Here is an 18,631-nt window from a genome sequence, read left to right as displayed (position 1 = left end):
GTTGATATGAAGAAATGCAGAGGACAGAAAATAGAGGAGTTCCATCTCTCTGGCTGACTACCTATCAGAGCTGGGAGCAAAAGCTCTATACAGAATATACAGACGTCTGCCAGCAATTGGAATGATTCCAGCTATAGCAATTGTAGCAAGTAATTCAGCCCAATAATTTTAAAATAAAACACTTGAAGAGAATTGTAATCACCCCCCTTCACTGGTTTTCAAAAAGGGAAACTGGAGTGGCAGGCTGAAGAATGCAATGCTGTACGATAGGAATCTATTCCCTTAGAAAGATTGTGAGGGGAAAGAAAAAAATACCAGTGACTGGCAGTTCATCATTACTCTATTATTTTGACTTCCAATCAAATAGCAAAGGCAGCAAAAGGAAAGAGAAATCAAAGTGCTATTGAACATTTAAAAATAAACCTTAAAAAGTATATTTGAGACAGCCTAAGCCAATCATAAGAGAAACTAAAATGACTCCTTGCAGATTTCAAGCTGTTCACACTTTCTCCTCAAAGACTATTCTTCTAAAAGGAGCAAGTTGTTTTATTTTCTATCCTGAGGGACATTTCTCAAAGCCTCAAAGGACAGCTGCTCTACCAATTTCTCTTTCTCCTCCAGAGCATTCAATTTCTTGCGAGCTGCCTCCATTTCCATCTTTAATTTGGACCAAGGTAGTAAAAGGAATTAAAACTGCCGCCTTAATTTTTTCAAGTCTTGAAATATATGGAGATATAATTCAACTCTTCTATATACAATGCAACCATCTCTAAAGCCCTTGAGGTATATGTTTTTCATTTCAAGCCCCCTTTTCCTTCCTTTACACACAGGAAAAGAATTTTGCCTGAGAATTACTCTAAGGATATTCCTTCTGTTCATTCAGGCAAATTTCAAGAAAAAAAATTAAAAGAAAAGGGAAAAAAAACTAACTTTTTTTTTTAAAGAGGAAGTAAAACATTTTGTACAAAGACATGGATAAACTGTTAAAACATTGGAACCATGGTATTAGATCATATCGATCTTCATCCTTCAATGCAAAATGAAAACAGTTGAACCTTATTCATTTATTAAGCTTCTTTGAACTCCATCTGTAATTGAAAGATCTTTAGGTCTTTCCTTCTCATGGAAGTTTGTTTAAGCTGCACGAGACAGCAATGCCCACAGCTCTGGAAGTTGGTCACTGGCACTCTAATTTCCTAGAACTGTCTGGTCTAGGTAAATAGCAAACTAGAGAATGACATTTATGGAAAAAGTCCTGATAAAAAGCTAGGCTCCTACTGATAAAGAAGAGCTATAAGGTGTTGGACATTAGTAATTCGATAGACACTGGAGCAAAAATTACAAACCACTCCCTTGAAAACTCCTCTAGCCCTAAAACACCTGAGATGAAGTAAGTACTGCTCCATATCACAATTTCAAGCACAATGATTACACCAACTTGGCCAGTGTGTAGATTGATATTTAAGCACCATCCCTTTCGCTAATCCTTTAGGGAATGTTTGAAATCCCTCAGTCTTAGGAGGACACTGAATTTTCAGTTCTGAGTAATTCTATAAAGATTTGACTAAAATAATCAAATGTCTGCAGAGCTACCACCACCATATCCTGCTCCAGAAGCTATATTTTAATAGCAAATATTTGGATACTTAACTCAGGAAAGGTTTCCTGCTAAGAACCTTCCTGCAGCCAGATAAGAGCCCAAATCCAGACCCTACCAGGAGTTCCAGCTAAACTGTTCTTATAAGATAAGGCTCTCAGGTTTCTCATACTCTCCCCCTATTTCTCCCTCACTCACCCCTGTGCTTTGATCCTCTCTAAATATGTTCAATTTTTATCTATTTCAGAAAGGGATTTTTATATTCAAAGAATTTGGCATACAGCTGTAAGGCAGGGTGACTAACAACAAACTTTGAAACTGTCCCTTACAAGTGTAGTACAAATTAAATAAGTCTGTTCAGAAAAAGACTGAAATACATTTCTTGTGTCCCAGTCCAATGTCCTTTCCGTTTACTATAAGCTAATTATCTGCTATGCTATCTGAAAACATTTCAGTCTTGTAAACAATGACCCATGAAGACAAATGACAAAATACCAAGCAAAACACATTTTTAGTGACGAAGAATATTCAATCAGTAAAAAGCACTCTGTATACAGCACACATGAAAAACAGACATCTATTATATGTGGGTAAAGTATATTGTAGCAGATGTAATAAATCCTAACGCATGAATATGTGGCTAATTTACGTGTGACATCAAACAGTCAATAAAAACTTACATGCCTCTTCAGACTACAAATACACACAAAAACCTTGAGCTATGAAAGGAAATCAAAAGGTTAAGAGCAATAATATAAAAGGAACCTTACCTGGAGTAGTATTAAAGTCTAAGATGCGGTGATGAGACTGCAGCAAATCGGGATTACTGGATGACAGGGTTCCACTGACAGGTAAAGCAGGAGGAATGTGCTTTGTTTGCCTCAGTCCTACAATGCTGTCATCCTGAGACTGGCCAATTCCAATGTCACTGCGTCCAGAAAGAAACAAAATCAAGACCAACAGACATTCAGAGTTTGGCTACACTAGAGGGGTTCAGTGATGTCTCTATAGCTATTTAGAAGTCAAAGTTCCCTAGACAACAGGACTTGCTTTGTCAACAGCCCACTCAGAGTGACTCAGTTTGCTTGCTCACACTGCCAGAAGATCCTCACCACTAAGTTCTGAGGAGTTGCTAGGCTCCTTTTTTTAATGATTTTGGCCAAGATGTTAATTGAAAAGGTGGTACACACCTCATCATTCTTGCACCATCCCATTACCCAAACTTTGAGTAATACTGCTATCCCCTGGACTTCATAGATTTTTTTACCCTATAAAAGACAGGATTTGCAACTATATTTCTGATACATTGTAACCATGCTATATAAGATCTTTCAGCAGATGGATAAGAGAGATCATTTGAGATAATTTGGTTTTCCCAGCCTGTATCACTTCTCTGAGTTTCTCCTCACTCAATATGACAGAAGTGATACTAGGTAAGGCTAAGCTAAACAGCCACACTGGGGTGCTGTAAGCATCCTCTGCAAAGTACCTGACAGGTGCAAATAAAGTACAGTAAATTCACGAATACAAGCCGCACGGAGTATAAGCCGCACTGCTGGTGTGTTGGCAACATTGTTGTCTTTGTTAATAAATAAGCCGCACCCGGAATATTAGCCGCACTTTAGTTCGCGGCGAACTTTCACAAAGTCGTCATTTAGTAACACAATCGCGGATTGCCGGGGCTTACTGGCTTACTGCCGACCTCGGAAACATTGTTTCCAAGTGAAAAAAGACACAGACGATAGCTGCGGCACCGTTCCCTGCAAGTTTTATTTACAAGCCGAAAAAGACACGAACAATAGTGTGGTCATTTTGCGAGCATTCCCAACGGATCCGCTTTGCCTTTAAACAGCTGCTGAGCTACGCAGGCGGGTAGCTGAGCACCGAGCGGAGCCACATCTCTGTGCCAGCACGGCCACCCGCTCAGCCCCGCGGGCGAGCGGCCGAGGTCCCCGAACTCAGCTCTTTCCCCCCCACACTCATCGGCGCGAACCCGCCTGTCCTGTGAGCTCAGCGAGTGCCGCCCTGCCCCCTCAGTCCCTCAGCCCTGCGGCTGAGGTCCCCGAACTCAGCTCTTTCCCCCCTACACGCACCAGCACGAACCCACCTGTCCTGTGAGCTCAGCAAGCGTCGCCCCGCCACCCGCCCCCTCAGCCCCTCGGGCGAGTGGCTGAGGTCCAACTCAGCTCTTTCCCCCCCACACTCATCGGCGCGAACCCGCCTGTCCTGTGAGCTCAGCGAGCGCCGCCCCCCCCCCCGCCCGCTCAGCCGCCCACCCCCTCCTCCGCATGAGCCCAGCTACCCACTCAGTCGCACAAGGGCGGCCAAGCACACAGCCGCAGAAAACTGAAAACACTTAAAAAAATACAGAAAAATATCACACTTTTATTAAACTTTTAAACAGTTTCATTTTTCATTCATCAGCCGCTTCATCAGCGGCTTCATCTTCCATGAAACCGTCGAAGTCTTCGTCCTCCGTATCGGAAACCAGCAGCTGGGCAATTGTGGGATCCAGCGAACGTGAGGCGGTTTCGCCCGCACCTTCACCATCAGAGTTATCACTTTCGGTACTCTCGATGGCATTGCTGGTCAGTCCAGGAATGATGTCGGCTTTGGCGAACCCTCGGCTGATAGTTCGGGTAGTTACTTTACCCCAGGCATCCAGTATCCACTGGCACACTGTAGCGTAACTTGCCCTGCGCAGCCTCCCGGTGTTGGTATAGGAGTGTTCGCCTTCCAACATCCACTCTTCCCACAGAGATCGCACTTTAGACTTGAAGGAACGAATAATACCTATGTCCAGCGGCTGCAGTTCTTTGGTCAAGCCACCCGGTATTACAGCAAGCTCCGTCTTCTTTATTTTCACGATTTCTTTCACGGTTTCCGTCGTGTGGGCACACATGGAATCCAAAATTAGCAGTCCTGGTAACTGATTAAAGAACCTATGCAATGTGCCACCGTAAACTTCCGTTAGCCAAATCTTCATTGCTTTTTCATCCATCCAGCCTTTTGAATCAACATGAACCTTTATTTCATCTGGAAATCTGTCTTTAGGGAGGGTTTTTCTTTTAAAAATGACCATGGGGCGTAATTTCTGCCCAGCTAGCGAAACGCCGAGGATGACCGTAAACGACGTCTTTTCATTCCCCGTGGTTCTTACCGGTACCGTCGGTGTTCCGGTGTGCTCCACGGTCCTCGTCAGTGGCATATCGAATGTGAGGGGTACTTTGTCCATGTTAATTATACAATGCGGCTGTATACTATTTTCAGAGATCTTGTTTTTGCAGTAACTCCGGAACCTGGTTACCTTTTCTTTGTAGTCCGCTGGCAACCGCTGACACACCGTGGTCCGTGTACGGACAGAGAGCTGCTGTCGCCTCATAAAGCGGAAGCACCAAGACGCTCCTGCTTGAAATTCTTCTATATGCAATTGATTTGCAATTGCTTTGGCTTGTATCCGAATGGCAACAGTAGATACACTTCAGCCAGCTGCCCTTCGCTCAGAAATCCACTGATAAAGTCTTTCTTCCAGCTCTGGCCATCGTGCTCTGCGGCCACAGAAACTTTTCTTTGTCTTCCTTGCGAGACGAAGTTCGTCCTCCTGCTGTCTCCATCTGCGTACCGTGCATTCATTAACATGGAATGCTCTAGCTGCAGGTCTATTCCCATGTTCTTTTGCATAGCTAATCGCTTTCAATTTAAACTCTGCGTCGTACGCTACTCTCTTCTCCGCAGCCATGCCGAGGGAAGAAGTTGCCAAGGGGAGAACGAGCCGAGAAGAGAACATGCCGAGGGCAGAACACGCCAAAAAAGAACGAGGTGCGGGAACTCATCCTGCTAAATACCACCCCCATCCTCCAGTAATGCCGTCATCCACAGGCAGACAATAAGCTGTTCTCTGATTGGTTCATCGTTGGAAAACCGGGAAACCATGGATTTCAGACTGTTTTGGCTTGGGACTGGACCAGCATGATACTAGGTAAGGGCAGATATCACTTTTTTGTCCATAAATTAGCCGCACCGGAATATTGGCCACATTTCCGGGTTTCCACCAAAATTTTAGTCTTCTTGCTGCGGCTTGTATTCGTGAAATTACAGTAGTTTCACGAATACAAGCCGCACGGATTATAAGCCGCACCCCCGGTGCCTCGACAATGTTGCTGTCTTTGTCAATAGATAAGCCGCACCCCGAATATTAGCCGCACTTTCGTTCGTAGCGAGAATCCGTGCGCAGCTTTCACAAATTGGCCAATTAGTAACAGGATCGCGGCATAGCGGGCTTTACTGGCTCGGGGCTGGGCCAGGAAGGCTCGGCCCGCTCATGGTGGCCGACGGGGCCGGGTGGCCCAGCTCAGCGCCACGGCTCGGCGGGGCTGGCCGGGTGGTACTGCCGCCGCCGCCGGGCTCGCTGGCCCCCCTCTCCCGTCAGCACCGCCCCGCTGCCGCGTTCCCCAGCCCCGCCGGCGGGCTCGCCGGTCGCGGCGCGCCACGTTCCCCAGCCCCGCCGGTAGGCTCGCCGGCCGCGGCGCGCCCCGTTCCCCAGCCCCGCCGCCGGGCTCGCCGGCCGCGGCGCGCCGCGTTCCCCAGCCCGCCGCCGGGCTCGCCGCCGCGGCGCGCCGCGTTCCCTAGCCCCGCCGCCGGGCTCGCCGGCCGCCCCCTCCCGTCTGCACCACCGCCGCATTTCCTCGCCCTGGCCGGCACTGCAGGCCCCCGCACCGCCGGGCTCCCCCACGCTGCTGGCCCCGATTCTGCTGGGCTTCCCCCGCTGCCAGGCAGCCCCACCCGTCGGCCTTCCTGCTTCTGCCATGCTCCCCTGCACTGCTAGCCCCAGTTCTCCCGGGCTCCCCCGCCCTGCTGGCTCAGGCTCTGCCGCCCCCCTGCCCCGCCCTGCTGGCTCAGGCTCTGCCGCCCGCCCCCCACACTGCTGGCCCCGCCTCTGCCAGGCTTTCCCACCTCAGCCGGGGCCGGCCGGGCTCCAGCTTGGCTTGGGGCTGCCGCGGGCTCTCACTTCCGTGTTGGCAGCTTTTAGAATTTTGTCAATGTATTAGCCGCCCCGGAATATTGGCCGCACTTCCGGGTTTCCACCAAACTTTTGGTCAAATTGGTGCAGCTTGTATTCGTGAAATTACTGTACTGTATTCTGTGATAAAGGTGAAGGGTTTGTCCATTAAATTGTGTAAGGCAGGGTCCCACAGGAGGCCAGTAGTGCTAGATGGATCAGAGACATTATTATATGACATAATATAATCATATTGTAGTAGGCACTGATTTACTTACTGCTTTTGAGTTCATAATAAAATGAAGCAGAACACCAGCCACAAGATAGAGCTGGAGACAGTTATTGAACTTTTCTCTAAATATACAGATCAAAACTCTTAATAAAATACTCAGAGGGTGTAAAATGCTGAATAGCAGTCACTATAGAAAGTGAAAAGCATTAAAAACGCAGCAAGCATAGGCAAGGCCTTTCTAAAAGCCAAGCACATCTAAAATCTGTATCTACACACTTAAGTAAAGCAAAACCAGAATTTAGACTTCATTGCAAATGTTACAACTAAGTTAGTCTAGTAAATTAAATGATGCAACACAAATGACCACTTGTACTGTAATGTTGGGCACTCAAGCCTTTGTCTTAGTGCTCTATCCATCCTCAGAAAACCTAAACAGAAGTAATAAAAGACTAGATAATTACCCTGATAGCTGTTACAGCACCAATATCCTTTTCTGCTTACCAATGAATAACTCTGCACAATACACTCTTGTACCACTTTGTTAAGTGCTATGAATTGAACAGCAGTCTGTAAAGCTAGAACAGTATCTAAGTATTAAAGACATTTTAAATGATATGGACACAACTGCTTTTGAGAAGGCGATGTATGTATCTCTCTATGTTGTGTTTGGATTTTCTCATTGTTTTGCTTTTAAAAAACAAGGTAACTCTGTATTACCAGAACACTTTCATGAAGTGTAAACCTCAAGCCATGAGAGTGCCAGAAACACTCAAGTCCACTGAAAAAAATTATAGGATTCTCTCTTAATCAGAAGTTAAGGTGAATCTGAACATTTGCATTTTGGTACTTCCACGTCAAGCACAAAATACTGTGACAAGCAGTGATGACCTACTCAGCACAAAGCACATTTATGCTAAGCCACAAGCAAATAAGTCCTCCACTACAACCAAAAGAATTGCCAGCAATCAATATCACATCTTTCAAGTAGGAATCACTCCACGTTAAAAAAAAAAAAAAGAAAGTGAACAAAACCCCCTGCAGCCCTTGTACTTCAAGTTGCCTTCTGGTGGTTCTAAACTACTATATAACAGATTACATAAGTGTGCCAACAACAGTATTTTCTCTAAATTCAAATCAATTGACGTGTGAATCTTTTATTTATAGTTTCACTTGCATTATGCATTCCTTTTGCAGTTTGCCAGTTTTATATAATCTTATACCTATCCTGTGCATCATGATTGAAGCAGCTTCAGTAAAGTGGATCAACTCTGAAAATGTTAGGTTTAAAAGCAAAAAGGTGTCTAAAATTGTGCTCGAGTTTAAGTATTCATATAAGAAAGTGAAAATAATTTATTTCACATTCAGTCTATTCTTTTTTAAAAACTCAGAGTGAGTTCTAGCTTATGCAAACAAGTAATGAAACTTCGAAAGAGCAAATGAAAACAGCAACACTAAAAACAATCCAGGTCCCATGAAAAACTATTGTTAGGTGAAATATTTTATTATGTCAATGAAAGGAGATTGTGGTTTTAAGGAAACAGCATTTCTATTGCTTTCTGTATGCATCTGCCACATAGGGAGATTGAACATTAACTAAGAAATAACTTTCCTGCTGAATGACAAACAGGATAGAAGGGATAATGAAATGACAGAAGTATCTGAATGCTTCTTCCCTCAGAACACAAAATCCCGTGCATGCCACTGCAGGGTTGCAGAAAGGAGAGACAGGAGTGCTGTTTTGTCGGAGATGCTGCACTATGGACCAAGTAGAACTTCACTAGAGAGGGAGGTAGGGAATGTGTTTAATCCTTTCTTGGACCAGCTGAGCCTACAGAGCACAAAACCAATCTGTCAGAAAAGTAAACAAAGAGCTCCAGTGGAGGTCGTAGCCAGAACCCTTCAGGAGATGTCTTACAGACAGTGAAGACAAGATTTCCCCACAAGTACAGAGGAAATGGTGCTGTTTGCTCAGTTTGGGAAGTTATTTAACCTTATCGGACTAAACAGCAAGACTGAAGGAAGCATTATCTCCTGCTTAAACTGATTCATCTTTGATACTTATTTAATGTCTCATGAAGAAGACAAGCTCCCCCTAAGAGCGACTAATTCTACTAATTTAAAGATTGGTTTTGTCTGGGTGCATCCTCGAGGCACTGGACCCTTCTGCAGTCTTCACACTCAAAAAATGGCAGACAGTTTCACCTCTTAAGCCAGCTGAGTCATGAAGTCTTTAAATGCCTACTTTAACTAAAGAGTAAATCAGCTTTTTCACCCTCTTGATTTTCTTATAATGCAAAAATGTGAAACTAGGTAAAGTCCCTTAATATATGCCACACTAGTAATTAAAAGTAAGAATGAGATGGATGCGTCTATTCAATAGGGGAAAGAAAAGGACAAACACTAAAGTCTGTAGCTGCAGAGCTCTATGCAGAAATTGTGCAGGCAAAAACAACAGGCTGTGCAGACAAACTGCTATATATAAACACATGAAGTAGAGCTAGCAAAAAGAAAACAAAATAGGTCAAGTTTTCCTGAATCTTACCCAAAGAGGTCCCTGCACAGAAAAGGTGTAAAAATGAAAGAAAATAAAGGGGAAAAAAAAACCAACATGAAAATTTTATGCAAATGCTATGAATCATAGTGACAAATGCAGAAAAACAGACTAACTATGCACAGTTCATCAGAGAAACAAACATGCAAGACCAGTTAAATAAAGGAAAACATGCTAAAGAGAAACAACATAAAAAGAGGATTTAAAGATTCTCCTCTATTGAAAGGTACTGCCATCAATTTAAGAAACATCCATTATTTGGATATAATAATTTATATTAATTTAATCATTCTACTACTAACATTCTATATATAATGTTTCAGAACAGTTTTCATTTAGTAGGCAAAATCTAACATTAGGTAAGCAAACTTTTTTAAGTAATAGCAGGAAAAAAAGTCCTGTCTTTTCAAAACAAATGTCTTTTTTTTTAATTTACAGGGAATAGTTTCTTTCTTAGTGGGACACAGAAAAGAAAAATGCAAGAGAAAACACTGACCACACAACTACCCTCTACAATTAATTTTTCCCCCATTGATAACATTTGCATTGGCCAAGAACCAGGTTCCCATAATATCATATAAAATTCACTCTTGTATTGTTGCCAGCAATTCTCGGAACTCTATTTCTCAAATGTGTTCATAGAATACAAGCTATCAGATAGCATATTTAGTTTTCATTTAAAATCCCCAAAACCCACAACTCTATCAAAGAACCCAAGTTAAAATTTTAACCTCTGTCTCCCTTACAGCAGTACATATAAACTCTTATAGACCACAATCATAGCTCTTACCAACCCTTTGCAAGTAACCTGCTTGCGCAATTATTCTGAAATAATTTCAATTAACAGTCCTCTTAAAAGAAAACAGCAAATGACAAAGTATTTGTGTCATTACTTTATCTATAAGAAACAAAATACATCCCAATTGATGCCAGGGGCTGCACTGTTAGTCTATGGTTCTTCAAACATTCAGAACATTTTTTCCTAGTATTTTCTTCAGATGTAAGTAATATTTGTATTAATAAATAAAAAACAATACACAAACTATAAGAAATTAGAAATTCTTATAATTTAATGCAGAGGAAATATTTAGGAGGAAATAAACTCACTTGTATGGCTTCTGAGGCAGAATACTGATTCTAGTCTTGTCAAGTATCTTCTTTAACTTATTTCTTCCTCCAACTGTGTTGGCTTTACTTTTCTTATTTACTTTTTCTAATCCTATTACCTGCTCCACATCAACAGCAAGGTCAGGAATGGAATAACGACTCGCCTTTTTTATATCACCAATTTTAGGTAGGTGGGGAGCACCATTTCTTTTGTCCTCTGACAACCGTGTTAAGAGTTCTTTAAAAACTGCACAAGACAGGAAAAGGGGGGGAAGGAAAAGGATAAAAATGTAAAAGAAACCTCTGTGCACTAACCAGTTTAATATTAATAACTAAAAAAAATAAGATTATTCTGTCAATTCCAGCATTAAATTAATTTAGGCATAAGACTTGAAAAACATTTTTGCTTTGAAAAATGACATTCATTCTCTAGTATAAGAAAAACAGTTAATTGGCCCAGCCTAGAAGAGAAATACACAGGTGCTCACAAGGTTACACGGATGGTATCAACAGAAGGAATTTGACTTTTCAGCCTAAGGATAAAGGTTTCTGCAGAATAGTAGCATGTATTAAAAAAAGCACATTAGACAAAAGTGAGATAGAAAAATGCAAAGGAGAGGGAAGGTTTAAACAGAGGGGAAGCAACAAAAGTTTTCAGATGGACAAGAAGTTATTATCAACAGGATCAAAAAAAAATCAGAAAGGAAACAGCAACGAAGTCATAAGGAAAATAAAGCAGTAGACTACTGAGACATACTGGATGTTTGACAGGGCTGTTGTATCCATCTGCCAGAAAAACAAAAAAACATTCATTTTCTCTCCATTCCCTAGGAAAGAGTCATCTCTGAGGCAGAAATATCTGATAAATGTGTAAGTTAGTTCTACTGCAACTTTAAGCCTCAAAAAAAAAAGTTGATCTATTTAAATAAATCAAACAAAACTGAACTAGAGAGCAAGTCATGTACTCTGAGGGTTAAAGGAACTCCCCTTAAAAAAAAAATAAAAAAGGAAAAATCCTCCGATGAGTTCATTTGTAATAAATGAAAAGTTATAATTAAAACAAAGGAACTGTAGAAAAATATAGGAACAAGGACAACTAACTATGATGAATATTAGGGGCTATGTTTTACTGATACTTTGTTATTTTGTCCTTAATATTCTCTAATATCTAGAGGTACAACAAATTACCAAGATACTTCAAAAGCCTGAAATAAGACACAGAAGCAGAGAAGAGTAATCCCAACAATAACTGTTCTGTTGAACAGGACTTGGAGGTTGGAGAGAGAAATTAGGTACAGATAGCAAGATGCTGTTGAAAAGAGGAAATTCTCCTCTTGGGATTTGTGGAGGAGGAATTCTCCACAATGCAATGCACACATGCATGCAATACACAGAAAGTAACTGCTCCAGGACCATAATGTAATCTAATTTCAGTACTGGCATTGGAGCCACGAGATAGAAAAAAATTACAAAAACACAACTTCTGAAGAATGGAGGAAATCAGGCTAAATCTTTAACATAGTAAAGCAACATACAAGATTCAAACACCTAGTGTGAGAAGGATGGTCACAGAATTTGTACATAAAGAAACAACATCCAACTAAATAAGCCTATGCAGTTATATTAAGAAATATCTTAATTATTAGAAACAGTTGAAATATTAGAATCTTTACTGCAAAGCAAAATTTAAAAATAATTCCCAGGAAACAGATAAATTACTTTTGGAGATAATCTAGGCAAACTAGATTTTCAGTTAGTGCAGTGACATGCTGTGGTAATATTCTGCCCTATTTACTTGTGATGAAGAATCTGATCCTGAAAGAGATACTCAAGGAACACATCACTGAATTGTGTAAGTAATCCAAGCATCCAGTGGTAAAAAAATCAAAACAAAACTCCTATCTATTAATTACTTATGATGTTAATTGAAGTCCTGAGCTGCTTGAGGACTCTTCCATGTGTACTTTAGTACTTGTTAGAGAGAAATATGTAGAGAACAGAGGGTAGCAAAAATATTTTCACACAGAGGGCAGAAAGGTTGTAATAGTCTTGAGTTTGTTACAGTCAGAGTGGGCTGAAAAATCACGAGCAAATTCAGCAGCTGAATCTGCTGAAATGCCTGAAGAGACTTTTTTCTTGAGAAAGAATCAAACATTATATGTACAAGCACATTTTTTAAGTTTGAGTTGCATGGTCACAACAGCTCCTCTTAATCCAGAAACATATACTTGTGTTTCCTTTTCCTATTCTGTCCAGTACAAAAGAGTTTCAAACAGTAATTTCACGATTATAAGCTGATTATTAGCTGCACGTCTGGGTGTCGGCAACTGTCTTGGGTTACAATAAAGAGTGTGATAAAAGGTATCTATTCTATCACCATATGTTGAGGGTGGGGGCAGTGATCCTTACCTCCGCAGGAGATATTCTGCTAATGGGCCATCCATTGAAACCAGGCAGGCCATTGTTCTTTATCTTTTCACAACCCATCCTTCCTTCAGAGAGTCACTTTCTGCTAACGGCCCATTGAGTCCCACTGTGTGACTGATAAAATTACTTCATCCCATTGGAAGTTGCTCAACCCCAGGGGAAGAGCCCAACATTTCTTACCAAAAAAAAACCAGAGGTTTTGGGACACTAAGGTAGCCCCTTTCTCCACTGGACTCCAGAGGAAAACTGGATTTCTCCACATCACCACTGGACTTCTGGAGGGAAACTGCACCTTCTACAGGAGCACTGCTTCAACTGAATCACATCTGTCACTGCCAGAGTACTACAGCCACCATTTAATTGAACTGCTATCAACACCCTGCCTGACAGGGTGTCAGGTTGTACTCTGACTTTGTCAGGGTTTGGAGTTTGTTTCTTTGTAGTACTGTATTTCTATTTTAATTTCCCTAGTAAAGAACTGTTATTCCTAATTCCCATATCTTTGCCTGAAAGCCCCCTTGATTTCAAAATTATAATAATTGGGAGGGAGGGGATTTACATTCTCCATTTCAAAGAGAAGCTCCTGCCTTTCTCAGCATACACCCGTCCTACAAACTAAAACAGCAGCTTTTTGTTCTTTGTCCATATATAAGCTGCACCTGATTATAAGCCGCACTTTGGGTTCGGACCAAAATTTTAGTCAAAATTGTGTGGTTTATAATTGTGAAATTACTGTATTTTAAATTATTAAAAATAATTTAGGTTTCTATCAAAACTAGAACCAACAGTGCAGAACAAACTTACCAAATAAATTTGTTTTCACAGTGATCGACAGATGAGTGTTATTTCTAAGGATTTCCATGGCTTTTGTCAGCTGAATGTTTTCAAAGTTTTGACCATTGACTTCCAATATCTAAAATTCAAACAAGTGTGAAAAATGTTCATATAGTGAAGAGAAAGGAAACAAAAAAAAATGGGGAAGGGGTAAGAGAAAGACATTTTAAAATTACATACCTGGTCTCCACGTTTCAAGCCTGCTTCTGTAGCTTTGCTTCCAAAATCTACACTGTCAACAAAGATTCCAAATCCCTTTTCTGACCCTCCCAGCAAGATAAAAGGCAAAGGGGCTTCTCGAGATGGCTTTGTTAGGGTTATCAATCTTCGTTTAGCTTTAGCAGCACAAGCAATATTTAACAGCCTCAAATGTCCACCCATTTTCTATAAAAGAAAAGTAGAGGAAGTTATATATAACAACAGGCTAGCCATTCCCTGTTATCCCAAGCTGTCAGGAAAAACCCCTCACTCTTACCTCCCTCTCCAAATTGTTCTCAAATTCTTCCAGAAATCGAGTCATAGCAGGATCTCCTTCAAAATCATTGAAGTGATTGTTCACCCACAACAATACTACCCGTGTAACCTGAAAATTCATCAATATTATAAATATTTTGCTACAATACTCAGAACAACACTACTGTCAAGTCCTTTAAAAATACTGGTCATTAAAGGCCCTATAAATTTCCACTTGGAATCTTAAATAACACATATGCATATATACATACATCCAAATCAAAGTTCACTAATATGCAATTATTTATCAGGAGAATAGAATAAATTAAGTATTAAAATTGTTTTCACTTGTATAAGCAATTGTATGCTGTATTTCATAATGAATACTGTGAGTCAGAAAACACTGGCTGTATAAAATTTGATTAAGTAGGGAAGAGTGCACACAGGTAGAAGGCAACAAGATAGATTCATTTCTGACTTATAACAATTTCCTGTTCATGTACATTTCCAAATCTGCTTAGTTGTCCAAGCACATGATCACAAAGCTTATGATACGGCTTAATATTGGATCGTGAATCTCCTAAGCCTTTAGATGTGCCACCATTAACTTCATTTGGCCTTTACCTCTGTAAAAGAACTACTGTTCCTAAGCCTTTAGATGTGCCACCATTAACTTCATTTGGTCTTCACCTCTGTAAAAGAACTACTGTATGTTTAGAGAGGCAGGAAAAACAATATATTGCAAGAAGCAGGAGAGAGGTTTTAACAGCAAAACCAGCAATTCCTTTCCTTACAGTCAATCTTTCAATTTATTTCTCCTTTTCTCCCTCTACCAGTTAATCCCCACAAGCAATTATGATGATCAAGCTGAGAAGAATCTTAACTGGCATTTTACAGTTTCTTAGGAAAACACCTAAAGGAATAGTACTAATTAACACTAATGAAGGCAAAGACACAAAATAAGAGCTGTGTTTTTAAAAACTACATCTTTTACTATAATATTCTGTCTTTTAGTATGCGATTTGACCTGGAACATCAGCAGCACTTGTCCTGACAAAACAAAACTCTTTTAGTGTCTTGAATTAATATTGATTAATGCTATTTTTAAAAAGTTGCTGAATCCAAAAGAGTTGTACCACTCAAAGCAACCTCTAAAAATACAGCTGCATTTCTTCTTTTATGCTGGGAAAGAAAATGAGTAGGGATAAATTTCTAAACATTTAAAAACACAGAGTTTAAAAAAAAAGTCTCATACAAATTTTAATCAGCTAACCCCTGTCCATTCTTTGAGTTCCAAACCTCTGCAGCCTCATGTGCTAAAGGTCCGACACCAGGCAAGCAAAACCAATCCCTGCCACCCTCAAAGTTTCAAAGTAGTTTTCCTTTTACCCCAGAAAGGAAACTAATTCAGATGAACTGCTGAAATTAATGACCACACTAATCAAGCCGTTCAGAACTCCTCAACTTCAGATTCCAACTGAAGGAAACTACCCAGCTCTACATGCTGCAGCTCCCAGCCACAGGAAAATACTTGAGATTTCTGCAACTTTGAAATTGAAGATGAACTTCACTCCTGTTACACAGCTTTGATATTTTTTCATTACTGTGGATGACAGTAGAAATTTAGGGTAATTGTAGATTATTAAAATTGTCTGGAAGCTACAAGCTCTACCACGCAATGTATTTTGAACTACCACAGTGACAGCTTCACTGTCAGTGCTGCTTTTAAACTTGGGACTTACTCATCTATATCCAAAGGACACTGAGCTGGGAGGAGTTGAACACTGACTTCCAGAGGAATGTCATTACTTGTGTCACAAACCAGGAACAGCATTAAAAGAAGATTAAGGCTGTAAAATCAAGTACAGTAAATTCACGAATACAAGCCGCACTGACTATAAGCCGCATCTCTGGGTGTTGGCAAATATTTTGGTTTTTGTCCATAGATAAGCCGCACACGAATATAAGCCGCTCTGTCGTTCGCAGCGAGGACCCGCGTGCAATTATTAACAGAACGGCGGGAGGGCGGGGTTTACTGGCTGAGCTAAGGCTGTGCAGGCTCGGCCCGCTAGGGGCCGCTGACGGGGCCAGGTGGTCCAGCACGGTGCTGCAGCTCGGGGCCGGCCGCCGCTGCCCCTGGGCTCGGTCACCCCGGGTCGGCGCTGCCCTGCGGTGGCAGGCAGGGACGGAGCTTCCCCTGCTCCTACGGCAGCGGCGGCGGGCGGGGACGGAGCTTTCCCGCGCCCGTGGCGCTGGCGGCGGGCAGGGACGGAGTTTCCCCGCTCCTGCCGCGGCGGTGGCGGGCGGGGACAAAGCACCCCGTCGGCTCCCCGAGCCGCGGCAATGGCTGCGCGGGGCTCCCGTCGGCTCCCCGGGCCACAGCAATGGCGGCGCGCGCTTCCCCCCCCCTCCCTGGGCCGCAGCAATGGCGGCGCCGGCTTCCCCCCCCCTCCCCGGGCCGCAGCCAATGGCGGCGCCGGCTTCCCCCCCCTCCCCGGGCCGCGGTAGGGGCGGCCCGGGTCCCCCCTCTCCTCCCCGGGCCGCGGTAGGGGCAGCCCGGGTCCCCCCTCTCCTCCCCGGGCCCGCGGTAGGGGCCGGCCCGGGTCCCCCCTCTCCTCCCCGAGCTGCAGCAATGGCGGCGCCGGGCCCCCCCCCGTCTCTCCCCTGGGCTGTGGCAGAGGAGGAAAGAGAGCTCTCCCGCCTCTCTCCCCGCCCCCCGTGCTGCCTACAGGGAGCCAGGCTCCACCCGCGGTGCAACAAAGTAGCGATTTGTAACAATCGCAAAATGCCGACTTTGCAGCTGCTCGGCTCAGCACTCTGGCAGGCACTTCTGAGGTTGTATTAGCCGCTCCTGATTATTAGCCGCATTTCCGGTTTAGGAGCAAAATCTTAGTCAAATTGGTGCGGCTTGTATTCGTGAAATTACTGTAACCTGCTGCAGGGCAAAATCATCACTAAGGCTGGATGTCCAGTGTCCCACTCTGAATACTCCTGAGTACTGATCATCCCCAGGGAGTTTTACTCACCCCTTTCACTCCCCTTACTGCCTATCAGCATCCAGTATAAAAGAGCCAAAATCTTCCAGAATCCTTATTACCTACTTGCCTATCTCCACTTGTCCCAAGATGTTCTCTGCCTCTAGCCCTTCTGTCAGTGCTACTGGAGGTCAGAAAAGGTTGGTTATTGAGGTAGCAGAACAAAGACCCGTTCTATGTTCAGACTGGTACAAGCGACTGTGCTGGTTCATGCTTATAGAGGCTGAGGGGATTGTCCATTGAAGGATAAGCAACATAACTTTAAAGATGAACTCCAATATTATAGCTCTGAATAATATTAGCTGCAAAGCCTACCCTCTGTCAAATATAAGATCCTTCCTTCAAGGCACAGCTATACTAACATTTCTGGAAGAAATACCCAGGTTTAAATAAAAGCTGAAAACCAAATTTTTCTCTCATTTTTTTTACATAAGAAGTTGCATACAAGAGAAAATAAAGCAACACAGTTTGAAGCACAATAAAGTCTCAATGGCCAGTGTGCCAAAACTGGATGTGCCATATTCTTCCATCATGGAAATTTTGTTTAGGGAAGAAGATATTTGATTGCTTTCTTGCATTTGGGTTGGGCTTGGTGGCTATTCTTTTAATGCTACGTAAAGCACAGCAGATTCTTAACAATGCATGAATTTTCCATTTTCTTTTTTGAAAAATCACATTTGCAAAATTGAATTAACTAGCATTATGTACAGAAAACATAAAACTTAGTTATATGCTCAAATCTGGAGATACAATAAAATTCTTCTGAATTACAGTAAACAAAAATACTCTGTATTCGAAAAAAGATTCCTGTATACCTGCAAGCAACTAAGTTGTAAAAACACAGCGAGGTAAAACATGGGCAATTTACCTTGCATGAACACAGTAATATTTAAATAAAATAAGGAGAAAAAACGGTCTTAGTTTTAGTCATATATTCTGTCATTCAAATATGTCACCAGCTATTTGTGTCTTGTTCAATATAGTCATTCTCTCGAAAGCATATTTTATTCTTATTAGCTTATATTTCAATGCAAATGGTAACAGTACATGACTCCAGAGATTTTCACCTTATCCCTGAGGCTGGGGTCATTGAACCACTCCAACAACTTCTTGCCCACTTCCATTGGGCTAGAAAGAAAGGTCCTATATGTCAACAGGAAATCTTCTATAAATGTTGGGTCTACCACAGAGTGCTCTTCCACCAAATGCATTGTTAACCTTTCTGCTGTTCCCTATTGAAAACAAAATTGAAAAGAATCAATATATGCAAATTTGTTTTCTTGTAACATACTGAAGACTCATCACACTAGAAAGAATACTGCCATCCATTAACTGATGAGCTAAGCAAACATAACAGGCTGACCACTGTGATAAGTAAAAAAAAATGTAATTGATC

The 18,631-nt window shown here is 42.2% G+C and overlaps 1 protein-coding gene across 10 annotated transcripts in view; it reads right to left on the bottom strand.

The window, feature by feature from the left end:
• The window catches only part of RAPGEF2 (Rap guanine nucleotide exchange factor 2), a 219,832-nt gene that overhangs the window by 21,290 nt on the left and 179,911 nt on the right, over positions 1-18,631 (bottom strand). For all 10 annotated transcript variants that reach the window (XM_033059449.1, XM_033059453.1, XM_033059452.1 and 7 more), the window contains 6 exons: positions 18,303-18,467; positions 14,223-14,330; positions 13,928-14,131; positions 13,718-13,826; positions 10,487-10,733; positions 2,368-2,525 (listed from right to left, as the gene is read on the bottom strand). In XM_033059449.1, the coding sequence (XP_032915340.1) occupies positions 2,368-2,525; positions 10,487-10,733; positions 13,718-13,826; positions 13,928-14,131; positions 14,223-14,330; positions 18,303-18,467 (991 nt within the window). The remainder of the gene's footprint in view (positions 1-2,367; positions 2,526-10,486; positions 10,734-13,717; positions 13,827-13,927; positions 14,132-14,222; positions 14,331-18,302; positions 18,468-18,631) is intronic.

Source organism: Catharus ustulatus, chromosome 5 (assembly GCF_009819885.2).
Source record: "Catharus ustulatus isolate bCatUst1 chromosome 5, bCatUst1.pri.v2, whole genome shotgun sequence".
NCBI lineage: Eukaryota > Metazoa > Chordata > Aves > Passeriformes > Turdidae > Catharus > Catharus ustulatus.
This window is presented reverse-complemented; position numbering and strand designations above follow the sequence as displayed.